General features: G+C 34.6%; 1 protein-coding gene across 2 annotated transcripts in view; it reads left to right on the forward strand.

Moving 5' to 3' along the window:
* The window catches only part of LOC128873879 (uncharacterized), a 460110-nt gene that overhangs the window by 364514 nt on the left and 71989 nt on the right, over nt 1-23607 (forward strand). Inside the window, exons 1-2 of one of the 2 annotated variants that reach the window (XM_054117850.1) lie at nt 7651-7864; nt 16015-16179. In XM_054117850.1, coding sequence (XP_053973825.1) covers nt 16107-16179 — 73 coding nt within the window. In that variant the 5' untranslated portion in view covers nt 7651-7864; nt 16015-16106. Of the gene's footprint in view, nt 1-7650; nt 7865-16014; nt 16180-23607 lie in introns of those variants that run through there. The other variant, XM_054117849.1, reaches the window with a different exon arrangement.

Raw genomic sequence — 23607 nt, forward strand, 5'->3', positions numbered from 1 at the left:
ACAAATATCACGGGTATTGTTCTACAGTTCATACAATCCCAGGACCAAGCGTACATCTCGTTTAATTCGTTGAAGAAGTCCCAAACAAAAGAAGACAACTACAGTAATTGCCATCTTTAATTTAGATTTGTATACTATCTTAATGAGAGAAACGAATTAAGTTTAACGATTTACTTTACCACGTTTTGTCCGTTGGATCTGCGTTGTGAAATCTTTCCATAGATTTAGCAAATTATTATCGTCGCGCGTTTCTCTGTATTTGTTCTAGGAGTTTCTAGAACGAAATGAACTTTACTGACATTCTGTATTTACTGGTTAAAATAATTAGCGGAGGCGAGTGACTATGTGGCTTAACCAGGTGTCCAATACTTTAAAAGTTTCAATACGTCGTACAGACCATTTCGGAAACAGGTGATCGAAGTTCAAGAGCATATTCTTCTGTATCGTAAGGATGAAAAAGTACCTTAAGAACACGGATCCGGAACCGCCTCCTCTCCGAGTTTGTAACCACTTTTGTGTACAACAGAGTTTGGCAAGCACGCCTGCCAAGTTTACAGCTACAAGTATCTAGAGCTACAAGTACTGCTATCGCTTTTTTCCTCTTAGGAGAAGCCATGTAGCCAATAATACTACGTGCCAGTGATATCGATGTACGTCGTTAATTTTAGGCGAAAACTGTAGTTCTTTATTTATCTTAAGAGAATATCTAGATAAGATAGACAACGTTTTGAATATGATTAACTTTTAGACGGCCGCGTGAAGTTCATTAAGGATCCCAGCCTCATTATTTCATTAATAACTCATTTTCTTAAATGAATTTGAAATGAACCTGTCATTTCAAACATGCCTTTCTGGATTACCCTCGTTTTAACATCATATCGAGATTACACGCTTCTATGTTATCTTGAATTAATTGAAGTTAAATAATTGAGATCTATGTAGGTCGGTTAAAGATCCAACGTGACATTTTACGTACACGATACACTCCATTGTCATTCGATCAATTAAAATTATGAGTCATATTTCTAGAATATAAATTGAGTAGACATGTGCGTTTGAAATTATTTATTTATAAAGTAAATAAGAATTATCGTATGATATTTTCTCCATTACAAACATTTTCAATTTGTTCGCGATTCATGCATTTAGTATTTGCTTGGTCCTCAGTTGTAAATGTACACTATCTATTACATTTCATGTATTGAAATACTACTGTATTCCATATTATGTCAAATGAGTATGTAAACTCATGTAATCGATTGCACACGAAGATCAACCACAAATGAAGGAATTGCAGTTTACTATTTTTAGGTATGATGGTGTATTTTTGTAAAAAAAAAAGAATATATGTATATTCTACATTGATTATACATTAATTAGCGCCAAAAAAGAATAATGTGTACCCTGTGAAGTGGTATTTTCATGTTTTAATATTACATATTATCCATAGTATCCAATTATTTGAAAACCCACTCAGTAAATTCAGATATCATTACCTCTCTTCAATAAATATGAATTTATTACAAACCAGCTTTTGACTGGAGTCTCACCTTGAAAAAAATCACAAACACGGTGATGTATCGAAATAAATGGCCAGTAGTGTAGTATGTACATGAAATAGTTTGACTAGTCACAGACTTAGTATCGACTCGTGTGTGCGCTGATTAATTTGTTGCGGCGAGTGCGTGGCTGGAGGTAAAGCAAGAACTCGAAAAAAGGGGTTGAATGTTAACCGCAGTCAACCAATGAGAGGTGGAGTCGGCGAGTGGAACCTTGGTCGAGGAACCCCTCGCAGATCCCTGCAATTCGTGTGCGTGAACCCTTGGATAAAAAGGCGCATAGTGTGCGCTGCTGGTCGTTTTGTTCGTGTGACAGGAAGGAGGAGGGCAGTGAGTCGAAGAGGGTTGGAGAGGAAGTGTCACAGGAAGTGTTTAACAGCGACTTCGTTCTTGATTAATCGCGAAAAGATTCGTCTGATTCGAGCCATCTTCCAGACTTCTATAGATGGATAAAAACTAGACGGAAGATTAAAGAGTAGGGTGGAGAGAGAATTATGAAAGCAATTTTACTTTATTATAGAAACCCAAGGGGTCGCGAAAAATTGTACTTTTGGTCAATGAGTAATAGTAACTAACAATTCGTAACTAAATTAAAAGAACTACGATTTGTAACTAATTTTACAAATAAAGAAAGTTGCAAAAGAATTCTTAGGTTTAAGCTTTTAAGTTACGACCAGCAGCAAACTGTTGAATTATGAAATGTCTTATTCTTTAGAGATTTTTAAGAATTCAATTTGATAATTCGACCACTACATACAATATAATAATTTGTAGTAATAACATAATAGTTAGTAAGGAATTGCAAAAACTTACTCTGAAGATATCTATAGTTATATAATCGCAAAAGATGACAATTAAAAATAGTCCATACATAATTGGCTATTAATTTTTCGCAGATTAAATAATACACGTCATAGAAATCTAATTAAAATAGTTCAACTCGAAGAGTAACTTCTTTTCGTTAATAAATAGAATTTTATTTTCATTCTCCATTCTCAGACAATCGACGGAATTTCGTAAGTTGTTCAACGAATTCGTTTCATAAACTCGACTCGTTGGAGAACTAGAAGAATTCAACGCAGAAATGCCAACAAATTTATTAAATTTTCAAAGCCACTTTGGCTCGACTTTTCGTTGGATTCGGTGATAAAGCAGCGACGCGAATTTACAGCGCGTGCACACATGCTAAAGTGGAACGCAATTCCGGTGGCACCTATTTTGCTTCTTTTGATACCGAGACGACCTTCGTTGTCAAGTTACGAAACACACTTTTGGCATGAGGACACACGTACCAGTTGTACAAGAAAATAAAAGGAAAAAGAGGAGTAGCATGGCGAGACAAATGAAGAAGCTAAAACACGCAAGTTGGAAAGGATGGAGTCCATTGATGACAGTGTGAAACTAGACGAAAGTAAATGAAGAAAAGGAGAAAAACAAAGTGTAGTAAGCAGAAGGAAACAAAGCGAAAAGAGACAACGTAAACACAAAAGAACTAGGAACACAGATACTAAATATTAATTTCAAAATTAAATACTTTTTAGCTACTGTCGTTTATTCATGGTTTATTACTTAGATTGATCAACCATTTTTTTATCAACTACGATATTACAATAATGAAAATACCTCATCCCATTTAAAAACCATTGATGACCTTAAAATTCAGAAACAAACGACCTTGAGATTTTTTTTCTATTATGGTATATTCCCCTTCGAAACAAACATTTTCTTTTTGAGACATATCTTCGTATCATTAAAAGCAACGGAAATATTTTAAGGACAAGTCTTAGATGACTCACTCTCTATATACTAATGTAGAAAATCCTTTTCTAAATTTTGAACTGATTTTAAATTAGTAAATAAAGTGTTAAAATATGTAACTAATTCGTTGGATACTACGTCTTAAAAATTTGATTAAATCGAAGGATATGTATTACAAAGAGTTATTCAACAGAGGTTTTAAGATTTATTTTTTAATAAAACACAAATGTGTATGGTTTATATATCCGATTTTTTCATTTTAATTAAAAGTATATGTGATTACAATTAATCGTGAAAGACGATACCGTACAAGTTTTGACAACGATTACGTTGATAGACTTATATTGTTATTAAAGAACAGAATTCTAAAGGCCGTGTTGAACAACTCTTTTTTTACGATGAACAAGTAAGTTTGGGTGTGGTAGGAAAGGATGAAAGTAATGGGGAACGAGCACTGATCCGATCTGTAGCGTATTCAATGTCGACAGACATACGTACAAATGAACGCGATATAGATTTGTCACAGTTCCAATGATTGAGAGTCGGTATACGAGTAAAATGGATGTTCAGCTTGACGAATGAGGATTGACGCGTGAGTGGAATACACTATTGCTAAAAATGCTGGGATCTGTCGCTATCTAAAGAAAATTCATATGGTTTCCATTCACGTATTGAGCTGAATCCAGCTACCACTCTCTACAGGGAAAGAAGAGAAGCTTTTGGACATTATTTAGGCCATGTTTTTTACGAATATTTATAGAACCTACGCAATTTTATTTTTGTGGAAATATCATTCTTTCTGTGAATGATTTCATAAGATCCTGGCGTTCAGTTACAGATTTTTTTTATTTTTAAAAACTTCTAACGCTTCGAGTATTTAAGAGTAGTTCGTGCAGGCGATTTGTTAATTTTGCAGTTTTCCTAGGTAGAAAACAACTCATGCAACCTTTAAATATAGAAATGTAATTCATTTTTATAATTATTGTTAGAATTATTATTAGTGTTAAAAAAATAGAAAACGGATATCACCCATTGCTAAAAAAAAGATTGAGTTTTGAATCAATTTTAATCTCGACATAAATTGTTCTGTATGACTAATTGTTATTTACATTTGTTTATATGTGAACGAAGGTCATCGATAACCTTTTACCTATCAATTTATTTAGACATCAATTCGAGTCAAATATAGTAAAAGGAGAAGTTTCTGTATTAATGTGTATTACTTCGGCTCCCACCAACTTGTGTACACTACGAGTATGTAAAAACCTTTATCTGTTTTCTTAAAACGAGTATTACAAGCTTAAAACGTCGAAACACGGTTATTAGACTCTGATAGGTACAAGCTAAGACTAAAGTAAGTAGTAAAGCTTATGAAACCTTAGAAAAATTACTTTCTGTATTAGCACATATTAACCTGGACTGATGTTAATTTGCACTCACTGTAGATACAGTGACTCGTATTAATATTCGGTCACTATAGTACCTTATTCATTAATTCAATGTACACCTGACTATAATTCAGTTGATATATTGGCTATTCGTACAAATTTGTCGTTTTTACGGACAAAATGCTGTATCAGAACTTTTATGTCAAAGATGCATCACGCTGTGGTCGACCTATCACAGAACGATGGGATGAAATCATGCAAATGGTTGAGAAACGCCACGAACTTTTTCGAATACTCAATATTTTTTGTTGTGTGATATGTTAGAACGTATATTCTGTTTAACAGAAACGTAAATTTTATTTACGTAACATATCGAATTTGTAACATGATAAACAATTTACGAAACGAATAGCTCAATACTAACAATTTCAATCCTACGGTAAAACCTGATAGTGGAAATATTATGGTGTGGAGCTGCATTTCGTCGAAAAGAGTTGGAGAGTTGGTATTAATAGGTGGCATTTTAGATAAAAATAAGTATTTGGAAATCTTGAAACAAAGTTTAAGAAAAAGTGCACCTGCCATGAACATAGAGAACACATTTAAATTCTATCAAGATAATGGCCCTAAACATAAAATAGTTCAAGAATATTTATTATATAATTACCCTCATGTGTTACACTCACCACCAGAGTCACCGGATTTAAATCCTATTGAGAATTTGTGCGATTATCTCGACAGAAAGATTCGAACAACACCAATCAGGACAAAGCACGAATTATAATAAACATCGATTATTGGAAGAATGGAAGTGTACTGCAATTAATCGCTCAGAAAAAATTACTGCAAATATGTCTAACCGATTGCGACATGTAATTAAACAAAAGGGCTATCCGACAAAATAGTGATGTGTTATTTGATCGAATGCACACAGACGCATTTCTTATGTACACCATCAAAACTCGATAAGTGTCCGATTATTAATACGACGCAGGAATAATACATTATCTAGTATATTGTTTGTTACATTACGAACTCGATATAGTAAATAAATAAAATTTACGTTTCTGTTAAACAGAACGTACGTTCTAACATATTACACAATAAAAAAATTATGATTAGGATTATGATTAGGTGTACATTGTAATAATGAATAAAGTACTATAGTGTCCGAATATTAATACGAGTCACGGTATATTAAAAGCTATTCCCTTGAAGCAAGTATCGGATAATCTCAAAACACGGTTAATAAACTCTAGTAAAAAGGCATTGGAATCACTGAAGGGTACGTTGATCTCGATTGGCATCAGCTTATATATAGTGGGTGTAGAAAGTATTCGTACACCGATCAATTTCCAAAAAAACTGTATATAATTGTAATTTATTAACTTATTTTTTATAAACAATGACATTCTACATATTCCCGGAAATCTTTAGAATAGATAGATTACAACAAAAAAATAGCTATTTATGTAAGTTACGAAATTAACAAGAAAAAAACAATTAATCGATAAAAATGTTGAAGCAATAAGTATTCGTACAACTATTTAACAGTACTTTACTGGAAATATGATGGTTCTTAATTCGTGCGGAGCAATAAACTAATGTGTTTACGTTACAAATTCTACTGTAAATGGTTCGTCATAAAAATCGTACAAATACTTATTGCTTCTATACTTTTACCCACTTTTCGCATTTTTTTTTGTTAATTTCACAAATTATATTAACTAGTAAATGTTGTTTGGAGTATATCTATCTCAGAGACTTCCGAGAATATGTAAAATATCATTGATTAGAAAAAAGGAAGTTAAGAAACTACAATTTCACGGAAAAGTTTTTTGGGAAATTGATCGGTGCACGAATACATTCTACACCCACTGTACATAGTAGCCCTGTTAAAAGCCTTGCCTATTTGCAATAAATATCGTAAGTTGACAATCTCAGAACACAGTTAATAAGCTGTGGTAGAAAGGCATTCTACTCGTTGATACGTATGCTATTCTAGATTGCCATCAATTCAAGTATACTATATTTCTTTCAAAGCCTTGTCCTTGCGCAACAAGTATTGCCAATTGACAGCCAAAAGCACATATAACAATTTATGAATCAAGATAAGGTGAAATTAAAGACCCTTCGAAAGTGTTCTGGTACGCATCAGGTTTTGCTCGAGTTAAAAAAGCGAGCAAAACATAAATTAACAGCAATTCTAACGACAATCGGACCAACGAATACGGAGGACATACCCTATGAACCACGAAAGCAGGAAGTTCATCGCAAATGGTCCTAGCGATAAAAGGAAACAGAACTGTAAACAATCGAGTGTCCATTATTCAGCGATGACGAAATCAGCCGATTACAGGCGAGACACGATTGTCCCGTCCGTTATAATGCTCGCGAGATGTCGAAATCGATTCAAGGAAGAAGGAAGAATGCGTCGAGGCCGTCGGATGAGGAAAGGGATGACGGAAACGTGCGAAGGGTGAAACGGAATTAAGGAAGCGAGGATCGCGGGCCCGTGAGACAGAGAGACGGTCGAGGAAGAAAAAGAGCGGACGTCGAAAGGGTCGCGCAAGAGAGGAGAGCGTCATAGAGAGAGCTAAAGGGCGTTTGCGGTAGGGGGGGGGGGACGAGGCAGAGAGGGAGAAGAGAAACAGCCTTGTTAAGTAGGAGGTCCGTGGCACGCATGGCGACGCAAACACAAGGCGTGGCTCGAAAGAGTCTCAACCCTATGTCTATCCCTGGTACTCGCTGGCACATGCACGCTCTCGCGAATGGCACGATCACCAGCCTACGCTTATCTGCACGCGTTACGTCACGCGGGTACCGCGGCGAGTAACGACGAGTAAAACGTGAAAGAGCGGCGGAGGCTGGGAGAGCCGTCGGCGTCGTGAGAATTCATTCGGTAGATCTGATTCCAGTCCGCGGCGGGAATCGATCGCCGGAGCGCGTCAAGAGGCTGCCGTTGGCTTCTTTTATTTACACGGTTTCGATTCCTTTCATTCGCCGAGATAGACGACTATCCGTCGTCGCGGTCCAGTGATATTGCCATGGTGTAGCGATAGGAATAAGTTTCGCAGTGGTAGGTTGCACGGTTGACGAGCGTTCGCAAGACGGAGAATAGATAACTTCGGAGCTGAGCATAGGCATGATTCCAACTAGGTATGTTGATCGCTGAAAGTGTATTCAGATGGTTATGGTCGATGAAATATAGTGACTGAGATAATATTAGGTTCACCTCTAGGATAATATACGATGGGGCGTGTTGGATTCTTCGGGAACGTGGAATAAAAAAGTCAAGGCTTGTAAGATAATAAGTGATAAGTTTTTAATAGTACGTAAAGAAAAGGTGCCCATACGACGTATGCAAAAGTATATGAAGAGACGTATGTGTTGGCGTGACGAGTGCTGTCAAACCTGACACGTTAACAATATCAAGTAAAACCAAAGAAATGTAGCCAACGTGATTCTAGTTCAATGGTAACCTTGTTATTTCAACAGGGCGGAATTCGTAGTACAAGACTGGATAAGTGCAATAAAATCGGGATCCAAATGTTGCAGTTATCCAGTCGAGGTTTCTATTCTGTGTTTACATTTGGCTCGAGTCGAGCGTTGAACGTAGAAAAGGACAGAGTGAAAGAGAAAGAGGTCCGAGGGAAAAAAGCAGTCGGCAGAAGCGTAACGGTGAGACAATAGTAATGTAACAATAACATATCTCGGATAGGATCACGTTACACTGCTCGCGTTTGTGCATTTATGTAGTTAATGCTGTCTTGCATTTACCCAGTTTTTACTGTACACCCGGACAGGTAGTAATTTCGCATGAAAAAGTAAAACAAAAATTTTAGTATGAGCTATTCATCTGCGGTTTCATTTTCGAGAAAATGGATTACTACGCAAGCGATTAAATACGATTTGAATATCGTGTACTTTACTACAGGTTGTGTCTCTGTGAATATGGTGGTCAACACTATCGCCTCTTATCCTGAAAACAAATCGGGTCCGTTACATTTCATGATGCTTGGGTGAGAGTTTGTACTTTGGTGCAGAGACCGTTTACACCGTCCAACACGAACTTTGTTCTGTAATATCCACTGGGTAATCCTCATAGCGTTCCTCGCCCTAAATACGATTCTGAAAGCCAAATTGCTCCACCGCTCTCAGTTTTCGAAAAACTTGAGGTTTTGTAAAATCAGCCGATTTTGAGAGAGAATATGTAAAATATGTAAAACTAGTGTCAAACTAAAAACGCTAGATAGTTCTATTTAGTCTTAAAGGATAAAGAAGAGTTTTCTTAATATGTAGGTGTATTCGTTTAGAATTGTCGGCTTCTTTGAATGCTTGCAAGTGAACACTGAAGTTCAAAGAGGTGCTGATGGGTCAAATTTTCACGAAATATTTTTGTATTTTACTACAATAAGAATTATCGTTATTTTAGTAGTGCATGCTCTGCTATGAAATTTTTAACGTATATAGAATATATTCTATATTAGATTAGGTTTAGAAATTGATTGACCATATAACTAACAAAAATTAAATCATTTTCTCATCTTTTATACTAACGGTGCATAGAGTAAAAGAACTTAAACATCACATTGATTCAATATGTTTAGACATATTACACAAATTTATCTTCATACGTGTCCATATGAAATTCACCTTTGTTGCTCTTCAAACCCAGTGTAATATAACTTTCATTTAATTGTTTGCTACTATAAATATTGATAAGTTTTAATTACAGTGCCTAATTAATTGGGTAGGTACATCTTGAAAAGATTAACTTGAAGAATGTATGTTATAAAAAGACTTCCAAACGAGCCTTATGATATTAATTTTTAATAAAACACTACTAAAAGTTCAAGTAACTAGTACCTAGTAAAAAGTTCTTCGCTTAGGACGAATTTACTATACATTATCGGATTCTGCAAATATTTCTGAAAATAGAGTAATTTAGCTTTCAGATTCATGTTTAGAACAAGGAACGCTATAAGAATCGCCGAATGGATACTGCACAACCTAAAAAAAGCTTAAATTTGTTGTCTTATCTTCGTCTTTGGCCATGTGTGCATTAGATCTTACACTATTACTCGAAAAAAATTATATTCAGTCTCTATTTCTTGAAATATTCTAAAAGAAATATTCAGAAATTTATTTCTGGAGATGACCAGTTCTTGCACCAGTCTTCGTCTGTTCCTGGAATTCAAGAGAACAGTGAATGGGACACGACACCGAGTCTTAATCGGTTTGTTGCGGTCGAGTCGAGTGATGTTATTGTTGTAGGGGCAGGAAGAAATTGTATAGTGGCAGTTAAGTGTGCGTGAGATGAGTGCAGTAGGACTTCGATTATTGCACGATGTCGACAAATATGGAAGGGATAGTCATTTAGCAACAAGCGGGACTAAAAGTAGTAGCGAGGACATGCTGTGTGCCACTACTATTCATTAGATTGGTTACCTTGATTATTGCAAGAGTTTTTAATCCTAATTTTCAGCAATAATAAAGATTCTACTGTGGTTAAAAATTAAGCATTCGCAAGATAGATACTCGATAGTATAGTATAGGCATGAATCGACATAGATCACTGAATGTAGGTATGTCCAGATAGTTACAGTTGGCGAAGCAAATATAGTAATCTACTTAAGACAGTTTAGAGTGAACTGTTCAGTGACATTCTTATTTGGTATAGATCGCTAACAATGATAAATAATTCACCATTACCATTATGTCATCAATGCTAGTCACTTTAAATTACTCAGGACGTACCACAATTCCTAAGCGACTAATTAAGCAGCTATCGCAAAACGACTTGGACGACCAATCGTCAGACTATCGGTTGACTAACCTTTGCATCGCGACATCGTCACGATATTGGCGCAGTATAATGGGAATGTTCTATTTAACAGGTTGACCTGAAAGTTCTTTTCATAATCTGTGCGTTTGGCTTTATCAGACAATGTTCAGTCAACTATAAATGTAGCTTAGTCTGTTTTTCGTTGGATTTGTACCATTCGGTTATCTTGTACCTCTTTAATACCACGTTTGTTCTCTAGTAAAGTGTCCTGCTTCATTTCTATGTGCCTTGATCGTTGGAAAATTAGAGACTACACTTGCAGCACGTCATGCTACACGGCTCTAAGAAAGACATCAGTTCTTTTTTTATACTGATGATGGGGTTTTAGTCGCATATGGAGACCGCACTATGTATGTTCAAAATGGGTCTATTAAATTAAGAAAATATCCAAGAATAAACGCCCTTACAATGCAAGAGACTAGAGATAAACGGGGGATTTCAGTATCTGCCTCGATGAATCAAATAACGAAGAGAACGCTATTTACGATCATCACTTCCCTGGCATTGATTAGCTGGGAACTGAGGGTGGGTTAACTCACTTCAGTGATTTTCGGACCTCAATGATTACAAGCGTAAGCTTTGGTATACTTGTGTTCTAAACTATCACAACTACATTTGTGTACTATTCCAAACTGTCTCAGAATATCCAGGAGCAAAGATTTTACTCTTAAAGGTCAAGAATATAGCAACTGATCATTTACCATGGATACCGTCATCATATAGTCATTAAATTCCTAATGAAAGGGACTATCATTGTAGGTGTTTCAAAAAGGTGTGGCTCCATTTAAAGAAATGAAGATGACCTTGATATTTTTTAAAAAATGACATAAAAACAAAAATGTTTTTGGCATCGTGTGAGCCCCATTGGACCATTCAACTTCGTCCTTGTGATATTTGATATATCTTCAAAAACAACAAAAATATTTGAGATTGTAACGTTAGGTGACTCACCCTGTATTTTCTGTTCTTTTCTTTTACATTCTTTTTTTTTTTATATACGGAGAATTCCAGCTGAAGGTGATCACTTAAATATCTCCCTTATTTTTTGTGGCATATGAAAATTGTTTATAGCATAATTTCAATGATTTTGGAGAAAGCCATGTACGAATAATTTCTTGTAACTTAATTTTTTCAAGTTTTTTCAAGATCATTACCTTTTTGAACTTGGAAAACATATTCTTGTATATTTCATTTTGGAGCTGATGGAAAAATATATTCGATGAGACCTAAGTCGTAACCTTCGGATGACCTTGTGCTCAAAATGATGTTTGTCGACAGTAATACAGATGACAACAGCGAAGCGCTGAACATATGAGTCATATTTATCAACTAATACGACCAAGGTCTCTTGCCTTGCTGATTGCCGAGAAATCAGTAGTGTATCGCTAAGTGTTCCGCCATTGCGTATTATTCAGAGCAAGAAGGAATTAATCTAATTTACAGTATTGGTGAAGCTAAACAGTGCATAAGAGAAGCTATACGTTTGTATGCAGAAAGATTTCCTGATTGCACCTGTCCATCGCGTTGTTTGTATGTTAAAATGGTCGAAAACATCGAGCAAAGCGGTAGTATCAAAAATATAAAATCTAAAAAATCTAAAACTGTTACGTACGAAACGAACGTTAGAAACGTTGTTGCTACCGATAGGGTAAAATCTACACGACAGTAGCATGCAATTAGAACAAGAACTTCGCGTCTTGACAGTCCGGCGAGGATCTTGAATCCACTGACCACCTTCTTTTTAGCAGTGGTTTATAAAAAAGTAAAAAACTTACGCCAAGTACATGAAAAAGTGGAGGACTCAAGGAGTTATCATTGAAAAATAGAAGATCCCCATAAAAAACTACAAGAAAGTAGAAAAATATATGAAATCGAAATGAACTGCCAGTACATGGAGGTGCTTTTCAGCACAGTGCAATGGCGACACTGGGTAACACAATGTAAAATTCGGTGCTTTCCATCTATGCGCAGCTAAAATGCTGTGTTCAACAGTGCAAACGTTCAGATCCTAATGACAATTCATGTAAAGTGACTGCTCCGCACTTTGCCGATAAAATGAAAAAGCTAAATAGCGTATCTGCCACAAACTGAGACTGTTTAGAAATTTGCCTAGATTTCCGCGGCCTGGAAGTCAAATGCTTGGCGTGGCCAGGCAAGGCATTCTTATGTCATCAATACCCATACTTTCTCTCTCATGGACTTTCAGGTAATTTGTCAATTTAAAACTCTGACAATATTATGAGTACACTTTCATTGTTATTGGGTTTTAAAATATTTCTAAGATCATTCATCGATGCTAATACCTTTACTCTCGCAAGCTTTCAGATAATTTGTCAGTTTAAAACTCTGACAATATGAGTACACTTTCATTATTTTGCGTTTTAAAATAATTCTTATTCATCGACACCTTAACCTTGCCTGGCCACGCCAAGCATTTGACTTCCAGGCCGCGGAAATCTAGGCAAATTTCTAAACAGTCTCAGTTTGTGGCAGATACGCTATTTAGCTTTTTCATTTTATCGGCAAAGTGCGGAGCAGTCACTTTACATGAATTGTCATTAGGATCTGAACGTTTGCACTGTTGAACACAGCATTTTAGCTGCGCATAGATGAAAAGCACCGAATTTTACATTGTGTTACCCAGTGTCGCCATTGCACTGTGCTGAAAAGCACCTCCATGTACTGGCAGTTCATTTCGATTTCATATATTTTTCTACTTTCTTGTAGTTTTTTATGGGGATCTTCTATTTTTCAATGATAACTCCTTGAGTCCTCCACTTTTTCATGTGCTTGGCGTAATTTTTTTACTTTTTTAAAGTTTTTTATGGGGATCTCACTTCTTTTTACAAATCATTTATTATATAGAATCTGTTTTAAATTTGTAAAAATAAAATTGATATTTCTGTAAACTCTGCATAAGAAGTCTAAATTGTTTTTTTTTTTAATTGAATAAAGTAAAATAAAGAGAGAGGGGATAACAAAAGTGAATATACAGGGTGTCCCAAAAATGTTGTAACACCTTGAAAGGGGTGGTTCGGGAGGAGATTTGAGATTCCTTAGCGAAAATGTGCGGGGTTTCGTTAAGGAGATATTAACGGAAACCACTGACTAATCAGTTCGCGCGTATGCCGGTGTAGCGCCTGTGGTAGCGTATGAGCGCAGCCGCCTAGCGCGTAGCCTACGCTTCACCGGCATACTCGCGCTCTGATTGGTCAGTGTTTTCCGTTAATATCTCCTCAACGAAGCCTCGGACAACATGTTCGCTAAGGAAAAAGTTGTTTCAAATCACCTCCCAAACCATCCCTTTCAAGGTGTTACAACATTTTTGGGACACCCTGTATATATATTTCATATAATTTATTAATTATAAACATTTATTCGTTCAATTTATAAATAATTATAAATACCTGCAATTTTTTTTCTTGCTATACGAAATTTTAATTTTAATGATGAAATGAGAAAATGACTCCATTTCTATAAGCTCTACATAAGAAGTCTAAATTAAAAACATTTTAGTGGTATGGATCTATTCTGTATGAATGAAGGTACCTGACAATTCAGATTTTGACAACTTACCGTGTAATGAAAATCGATAAACATTTTATAACAGTTGCTGCAATTTGTTAACGAATAACCTCCAAGCCTGTGGTTCCCTTCATTTGTATAAGCTCTGCATATAAAGTCTAAATTCAAAACACTTTGATGGTATGGATCTATATTAAAAACAGTTTTCTGTATGAATAAAGGTATCTGGCAATTCAGATTTTGACAACTTACCTTGTAGTCAAGATCGATCAACACTTTACAACACTGGCTGCAATTTGTTATTAAACCCTACATAAAAAGTTTAAATTGAAAACATTTTGCTGATATAAATATAATTAATAATGCAATAGTGTAAAAACTTTTGACACTTGGCAGGTTATGAATGATGACATCTGTTTCGACTCTCGACGCTCGATGGCCGACGAGCCATGCCGAACCGAATGATTCCGAGAGTCGACGAACGACGCTCGGCTTTTGCTTAGCTTCTATTGGCTAAGGGTTGACGACGGGAAAATCATACGAAAAATACCGTTTCTGACAGATTCATGACATGAGATATTACGATATATCAGTTGTACGTGGACCGATTTAATTGATTTTGGTTTTATTCGAAAGCTTATATGCGGTTTACATAAGAAAAATGCCTTTAAATTTAGAAAATATTGCAGGCATGTTGAGATATTCATAAAAGAAATTTCAGGTGAGGTTGGAATGGACCATCTCTCCTGTAAAAGATACGTGGTAGCTCCAACGCCAGTATATATGCGGTGACGGATAATTTTTCATGTACTTGGCGCCGAGACGCTACCGCGTTTTTAGATAATTGCCAAAAGATAAGTTTCAGAAACTCAATTCAGGCAAAACTAGATCTAGTAGGCGAAAATACGTCTAATCTTCGAAGATTAAACAAAGTAAAAGTATTTGTTAATTTTTTGAATGTGATAACGAACAAAAATTCAATAGTTGATTATACACTTGTGTAGAAAATAAGAAAAGCTTAAAAACATATAGAGAGGCCTTGTATAAAAACGGTACTACTAAAGTATTATAATTTAGTAGCAAACTTAAATATTTAAGACTGAAAAGATATGTAAATTTATCAGTATTAAGGATATAGAAAGTCTATTTGTTATTCGAGATTCAGATTTTATTTGTATATTTTATTCACAAGTTAGTTTAGGACTTAAAAATTAGTTGTAAGAGTTTTTCATATTATGTGTAGATGTATATTTTGTATAAAAGAGATATTTTATACTATGTTGTAATAAACGGATATTATTAAGGATATAGTATTAAGGAACTATGTAAAAATGTACGGAGATTTCTCAGTGCAATAACTATGCTGAAATAGTTAGTCACTATAATAAAATACAAGATACAAGATCTTGACATTCAACATACCTATTACGTATGCTAAAGCTACGAAAATTTCATCTACTTGATCCATTGTTTGATTAAGAACTTCAGAGCAGTAATTTTGGAAAGCTGATTAAGTCATCCTTCGCTCATAATTACTAGGTAAATCTTAGAAATACGAATTACTGGTTTATTGAAACTTCACGGTAGACGAGACACATAGATACGCAAAGGTTATGATTGGTAATGTTCATTGTGTTTTTGGAATTGGAAATTTGAAATAATCGCAAATAATTACGATCCAACCCAATACTTCCACGAAAGTCTCTGCTGGTAACGTTAGGCTCGCCAACCATAAAGTCGTCGAACGTTTACCAGCAGCTTATAATTTATCAGGCAAAAGGTAGCATATTGTGGACAACATATCTACGTTAGTTTTTCATTCCGCCTTCATTGCTGAAGCGGAAAGAGCCGGAGAACGCGGTCTGTTCGCGGCGTCTGTGAACGAAACTGTGAAAACGGGGCTCGAAATTTATATGCATGGATATCTGTCTTTCAGGGATCGTGGTGTCGAATGCAGGGGCAGGCGGCGTGCCAGTCGGAATCGCGGTGGCCAGGCAGAGATTGCAGCATCAGGAAACCTCGACTTCGATGCGCAATGTTTCCCTGAGTCATCACACTTCGCATCATGCGAGCTATCACCACTTCCAGCCTGACAATCTTGGTAAGTTTTATGACCTCTGTTCCCAGCTACGAAGTTCGTCGAGCACCATTTCTCTTCTTTTCATTTCGATGCGATCGATTTTCTTCCCTCCACCCTCGATAAACGATCGCGAGGACCTAGATCTTCTGAGGTCTTTGGATTCGTGGCTTGGACGTTTGTCTCGTTGCACAATGACTCTTTGGATGAAAGTGGGTAAAAAGACGCGTTAGGTTCAGATCCTGATTTCAGTGTGGGGCAATGTGTAATCTATGATACGTAAATGTTCAAACAATCTTATGATTCTTTAAATGATATTTGAGGGAAATTTAGAATCTCTTTATTAAGTATTTTTTAATTTACATTTATATTTCGACCGCAGATAGTCAGCCCTCCTCGTGTGTGATTAAAATCTTCTAACTTAGTAAAATCCCCTATTTTTTAAATTTACATTAAAATATTTATAATTTTTGAATAATTATTTAAACAAATAATTATTATGTTTTAAGTTATATGAATTGAGAATCTAACCATTATTTATCACGAAATAATTAAATGTAGTATGATCGAATCAATAAGTTAGCAAAGGTATGTTAACAATAATACGTTACTGTTTCATTTAAAAATATATGTAATTATTTAGTAACTATGTAGACGAACGAATTAAGAAACTAATTATAAAACGGATGGAGCAGTATTACCTATAATTTACTTTTAGTACAATACTCATTTTGAATAATTGTTCTGACTAAAGTTAATCTAATATTGTTAATATGAATATTATATATAAGAATTTTATTAATGTTTTATATATTCATATATAATACTTGTATTAATTATATCGGATTCGTTTTTGTTAGATGAAATATTCGAAATAAAAATTATACTGAAAACGTGTACATATAATGAACTGTGTCCATGCATAAAATAATGACTTGACTAAATCAATATTTCGTTCAAATTTTTTGTTTTATTTTCTTCTATTATAATGAAGAACAGTGAAGTCTAGTTTCACGATTTTAATTGGTATAAGTAAATATTGTCAGAAATAGTACAGCATCTATGGAATGTGGAGACAAATGCAGTCAACGTTGAAAAATAAAGGTATTTGCATGTGCATAAAGAACTATGGAAGTTAAAGTCAGAACTCAAATTGGTTCCTTAAAGTTACAATTCAAAGTGGGAGTTAAAATTTCATCGCTTGTTATATATTCACCTGGACGTTCTTCGAGTGATTTTCATCTGTTTAAAATATAGATAACCTTGTGCTTCAAAAGTAATTAAAAAAATTTATAAATAATATAGACGGCATTGAAGTAATTCGTTAGAATGAGAACACAAAATTGTTCGTTACTGAAATACAGTAATTGGTAGCGCACTAGAAAGAATGAATTAAATTGAATCTTTTATAATTCTATGTAATTTTAAAATCACGCATTCATTACCTGCATTTTTAATCTCTGATTTAATCCAATTATTTATTTGTGTCCATTCTTATTTTAAAGAAATAGTACGGCCACGAATAAAATTAGACATATTAAATTAAGTACTCTTTTAGATCAATATACATCAGTTTGTTCTTTATCTTAACTCAACCGCAGTTGTGCGGTTATTATCATTGGATAATTCTTCTTTTAATATTATTCACTTAATGTAGAATTTCGTTAAATAATATGTGTTTATAAACACTAAAATTTAGATACCGACTTTAACTATAGGTTATACTTCAGTGTTATTTCAAAGTTATGATGATGTTACTGGCATTTGAAATAATGTTTTTAATTAATATTATTCAGAAATGAAATTATTTATACTTACTATTTGATAAACGTATATAGGGGTACATAGATTCAATTTTAGATCGCAATGTTTCAAACATCGAATTTTATAATATTATTTGCAGAAATTTATTGTCATTGACAGAAAATTACTTAAAATTCATATTCAATGGAAAAATTTGTCTAGATAATCTTATTATTACTCCTTTATTTTACCAAGATATTAGAGGAACAGAAAAATCACAAAAACTTGATTTAAAACTGGGTCATTATTTTATTAAACCCTTGTGAAATATACAGAAACCACGAACCTCATTGTTAAAATTAATAAACATACTAATTTTGAAAATCCAAAAAACGTGTTCTTTCTACGCACGGAAGTAACAGCACGTCTGAGATTGATTTGTACAACGTAGGCTGTTATTTAAATGTTGCTGTCATTGGGAAAAGTGTTGTTGAAAGAAACAGTGACGCAACGAACGCGCCTTAAGAACCTGGAACAATACCAACGCGGTTGAACAGGTATGAAAAGTAATTAGCCTAGAATGAGTTTTTCTTAGCGGGTTTCATACACGCGAATGTTGTCGACCCTGAACAGTACGTATCAATAGTGGATAAAAGGCGCGAAGAAAAACTTTTCCGCAGTGATTTTCGATGCTAACGTTAGCTAGTATCGATTTCATTTATATTTGTAACATTTTTTCTGTTATTTCCTAAATGCCTCGGGGAAAAGTGGTAAATAAATGATAACGTCTTTAATTCGTGAAAACTATGTACATTGACACATTTTAGCCAAAAATCTGTTAACAAAATTGTAATAAAACCCAACATTATGTATAAACAATTTCGATCTTCACTATTGAACGTTCTTCATTATTTTCTCTGCTTTATGTAAAAGGTTCTTTTATTTATGATGCAATCATTTTGAAATATTGACACTATTGTATATGTATACATTTTGAAAATACTACAGTTGTTGATGAATCTATAATATTAGATGCATTGCGGAAGAAAATGGTTTATTTGGGACTTACTAAACAACGAATAATTTTGATGAACATGTATTATTGAATAATTAGTTAGTATGTGTATATGTATGTAATGCTATCTTTTTAAAAATGTTTTAGACGTACATTTTATTTATTATTAGCATTGTTTCATAAGAGTGAAATTTAAATCTTCTACATACCACTTTTCAGTCCGAAAAATGGTAATATTTGAGAGTTTTTCCTGGTCATCCTGAATATCTAACATAATTTGTTCTTATACTAAAACCATATATTTTAAATCAAATTTCTCTCAAATTTTCATACAAAAATATTAAACTACACAGAAATTACAGTTACATAGATGGAATGCTCTAAATGATCAAAATCGAATAATTAGAATTTTTAGAAACTTGAGTGAATATCGCTACTGTTACAGAAACCACGTTCTTTCGCGGTCGCGCTGCTTGGGATTTAATTAAATACAAATGATATATCCGTTTTCCATGTTTTGGATGAAAGTACATATGAAGTCCAGTTTGGAAAACCTTTTATATAGTTGTACAAGAAGATTTGATATAGTAAATGATAGCAAACCTCACATAGTGAATGTTATACAGATTTCTAGGCAGTTGCGTGCGTAGACGGGAACAAGCATTATCGGATGTGCGGCTGTTTTCATTTGAGGGCATCGTGCAGCCATCGGCATTTTTGTAAGGGGGCCGAAACATCTGGACGGAATATTAACGAGGGCCATGAAAGGGCTAGCGGCGCGGGCGTTCTTCGAGAATTCCTCTTCCGTCATTCAAGGGTTCGAAATCGATCTCCCCGCGCGTTACGATCGAATCTTCCCCAACGAATATTCCACACCCTCGCAGTTATTTTGTTTTCATCTCGCCGTAGAAATTACGCACACGCCTTCGTTTGGTTGACCCACTGAGCCATCGAAAAAGCGAAAATTCACGGGTCCTCGATTAATCGCACGACCAAGTGGAAAAGCGGATTTGAAACGTGGTTGGTAAACGAATTCGTCGGCGGTGAGTGTTTTTGAAACGTCTTTTGTTCAACAATTTTTCCAGCTTCTTCTCGTCTCTTTCTTTTTTCGTCGATTTATTGATCGAAACCTAGCTAACTGGTTCCGCGATGGAAAGGGGAGGACTGATTGAAAAATTGTGAAAATAGCGTGGGTGGTGTATTTTTCAATGGAGAGGGATGAACGATTGCTTCGTTTCGTGCAGAGGGCGTTTCGTTATTGGTGGGATTCGCTTTGATGATAGATCCATGACTGAGGAATTATGACAAGAATTCATCACTATGTGGTTTATTTTACGTCGTTTTCAAGTCATAGCTTTTTCAATAGTCAGTCGTACTTCATATACATGAACATCATTACAACTTAAATTATGTTTTTCCGGCTTTGAAGTTCCTTTTGCTTTCTCACTTTTTCTCAATTTTTTTTTTATTTTTTTTTAATTTATTTATTTAAGGTCGCATCAACATCACCGGTTATTAGCGACCACCTTTCTGTTTTACAACTCTGAAACTAAATTACATTTGGTGTAGTTTCAGGTGGCGTACATTTAAATATTATTATATAAATTTAGATGTTGTATGAAACTAATTATATCAGACACAGAATTTTCGTCGTTCAGCGCTGTTTGCAGATTATCTGGTATGCTGAATTTGCTTCTAGTTGGTTGCAGAGAGGGACACTCAAACAAGTGCTTAACTGTTATAATAACATTGCAGTAGGTACACATCTTTTGTTGGTTTTTAGACAATAAGTGTTCGTGAGTCAGTTTACAGTGTCCAATTCGTAAACGAGTGAGGATTACTTGGTTTTTTCTTTTCGTGTTGTTAAATTGATGAGTTTCATATACATCCTTCCTTACTTTAGACAGTTTTTTTGGTATTGACTGAGTCCATTTGGAATTCCAGAATTCTGTGTTTTTTTTATGTAGAAGTTTTTTAATATCCTTATGATGAACAGGAAGATTATGGTAAGGGTTTTTCGTAGCTTCTTTTGCAGCTTAGTCCACGTAATCATTTTCTTTAATTCCGACATGAGATGGTATCCATGTGTATACGATTTGATTGCCGGCAGCAGTAATTTCATAGTTCAAATTAATAATGGCTTCAATAATTGGTTCTTGTTCCTTACAAGATTTGAAATTTTTCAGGTTTTCTAGTACACTCATAGAATCAGTAAAGATCACATATTTAGTATAATTTAGTGATTTAATACACAGTAAGGCTTGCTTTATTGCAAAGGCTTCACAGAAAAAAATGGAGCTATAGTCGTGAAGTCTATATAATTTCCGAGATCCCAGGCAGGTTACAGCGCAACCTGTTCCAAGGTTTGTACACGATCCATCAGTGAAGATTTTTGTGTGATTAGCGTATTTACTATTGATACTTTTAAAAAGTTGTTGGTATACTACTAGATTTGTATTTCCTTTGTGGTATGTATGTAGAGAAAAATCTATTTCAGGCGTTGGAGTTAACCACGGAGGATACTTTATCTTTGATCTATGTATTATTTCAGGTATATTTGTATAAATATCCTTTAAATAATTGACTAGTCACTGATATAATGGCTTAGGAAAGGATTTTCTTTTTTCGTAAAAGGCGGTGTATCTGTTTGAGAAGACATTATGGTATACCGAGTTTGAAGGAATGTGAGATATTTTGGATGCATATGAGAAGAGTAACTTTCTTCTTCTTATGTATAGAGGTTCTTCATTTGCTTCAGCTAGGATGCTCATGATAGGACTGGTTCTATACGCACCTAGTGCAAATCTTAACCCTGATGAATGGATGGAATTTAAGTTGTTTAAAACGTGGGGTTTTGCCGAGTCGTAGATAATAGATCCATAATCTAATTTGGAGCGGACAAAACTCTTATAGGTAGTCAGTATTATCTCTTTATCCGCACCCCAGTTGCTCGATGAAATTGATTTGATTACGTTCATTCGGCGGGTACATTCTGCTTTCAATGTTACTTAATTTGAGGAATCCATGTAAGATGTTTGTCAAAAATTAATCCAAGGATTTTTATTTCGTTACTGTTTTTTAAAGTATATGAGCCCAGTGATAGGTTAATTTGTGTATTTAAGGATTTTTGTTTTGAAAAGGTAATGACTTCAGATTTTGATTTAGAAATTTTATATCCAGTTTTGTGGGTCCATTTTTGGATTTTGTCTAACGCGTCTTGAAGTTGAATTTGGGTGGTTTTTATATGTTTTCCACTGTTGAGAAGTATGATATCATCTGCGAAGATGTATATTTTAATTGGTCGAGGAATGATGCTAAATATATCATTGATTGCTGCTAAAAACAGGGTCACACTTATAACTGATCCTTGGGGAACACCATTTTTAATTGTGAATTTCTCTGAGAATTGGTTTTTAAATTTAACTCTGATCGTTCTGTCCTGGAGAAAATTTGCAATAAATTTGAGAATTCGTCCATTAATTCCAACATTTAATAAAATACTGATAATTCTATCTTTCCACACCATGTCATAAGGTTTCTCCATGTCTAAACTAACTGCTGCTAGGTGCTGGTTGGTAATAAAGGCATCACAAATATTACTTTCAATGTTTATAAGATGGTCTAAAGTAGAACAGTGTTTCCTAAATCCACTTTGAAAGGGTGAGACGAAATTTATACTGTTAAGATACCAAATTATCCTTTTATTAATAACTTTTTCCAAGAGTTTGTAAAGTGTGGAAGTGAGTGATATTGGTCTGTAGTTTTGTGGATTTGTAATATCTTTATCTTTGTTTGGTTTTGGTATTGGAATGACGGTTGGTTCTTTCCATTTTTCGGGAAAGATTCCAGAGCATAAAATCTCATTATAAAGAAGTGTAATGTAATTGATAGCAATTCGTGGAAGCTTTTTAAGGAATATGTTAAAAATACCGTCTGGTCCAGGACTTGAATTTTTAGTTGATGAAAGAACTGTTTCGATTTCAGAGATTTGTATGGGTGTGTTGATATTTTCATTTGATTGATTGTTTGATTCTAGAATTTTTTCAATAATTATATCGGAGGAGTTTTTAAATTGTTGAAACTCGGGGTCGTAGTTGGAATCATCTGAGTTCCTCGCAAATGTACTAGCTAATAGGTTAGCCTCATCTTCAGTCTTGGTTACGATAGTGTTGTCTGAAGACTGCATAATGTTAGGAAGGAGAACCCGATTTCCAGTTCCATTGATTATTTTTAGTTTTTCCCATACTGTAGAAGTAGATGTAGATGCATTAATAGATGATATAAAATATTCCCATAAATCAATAGCGCTGAATATGTTGTAGGAATTATTGAAGTGAGTTGGATGATTATTATTTAATAGTACCAAATTAAGGTCTTCCATAATTTGTTCCATTGTTTTCTCTCTTTCATCTAGTTTGTACGAACCCCACGTATAGCTATGACAATTAAAATCTCCCAATATTATATAAGGCTTTGGAAGCTGATTGCATAAACTACTTATTTTTTGTTGTGAAAGGATACAATTATTAGGTAAATGTTGCAAATGCTGATCGGACCTTTTGAGAATAGAACCGAAATTGCGACACACTCAAGATCGGTATTTAGAATAATTTCAAATGCTTTGAAACTTCTTTTAATATATGTAGCTACTCCGCCACTGGCATGGGTTACATTTGTTCTGGTTTTGGTGAAAT

The sequence above is a fragment of the Hylaeus volcanicus genome, chromosome 3 (assembly GCF_026283585.1).
Source record: "Hylaeus volcanicus isolate JK05 chromosome 3, UHH_iyHylVolc1.0_haploid, whole genome shotgun sequence".
NCBI lineage: Eukaryota > Metazoa > Arthropoda > Insecta > Hymenoptera > Colletidae > Hylaeus > Hylaeus volcanicus.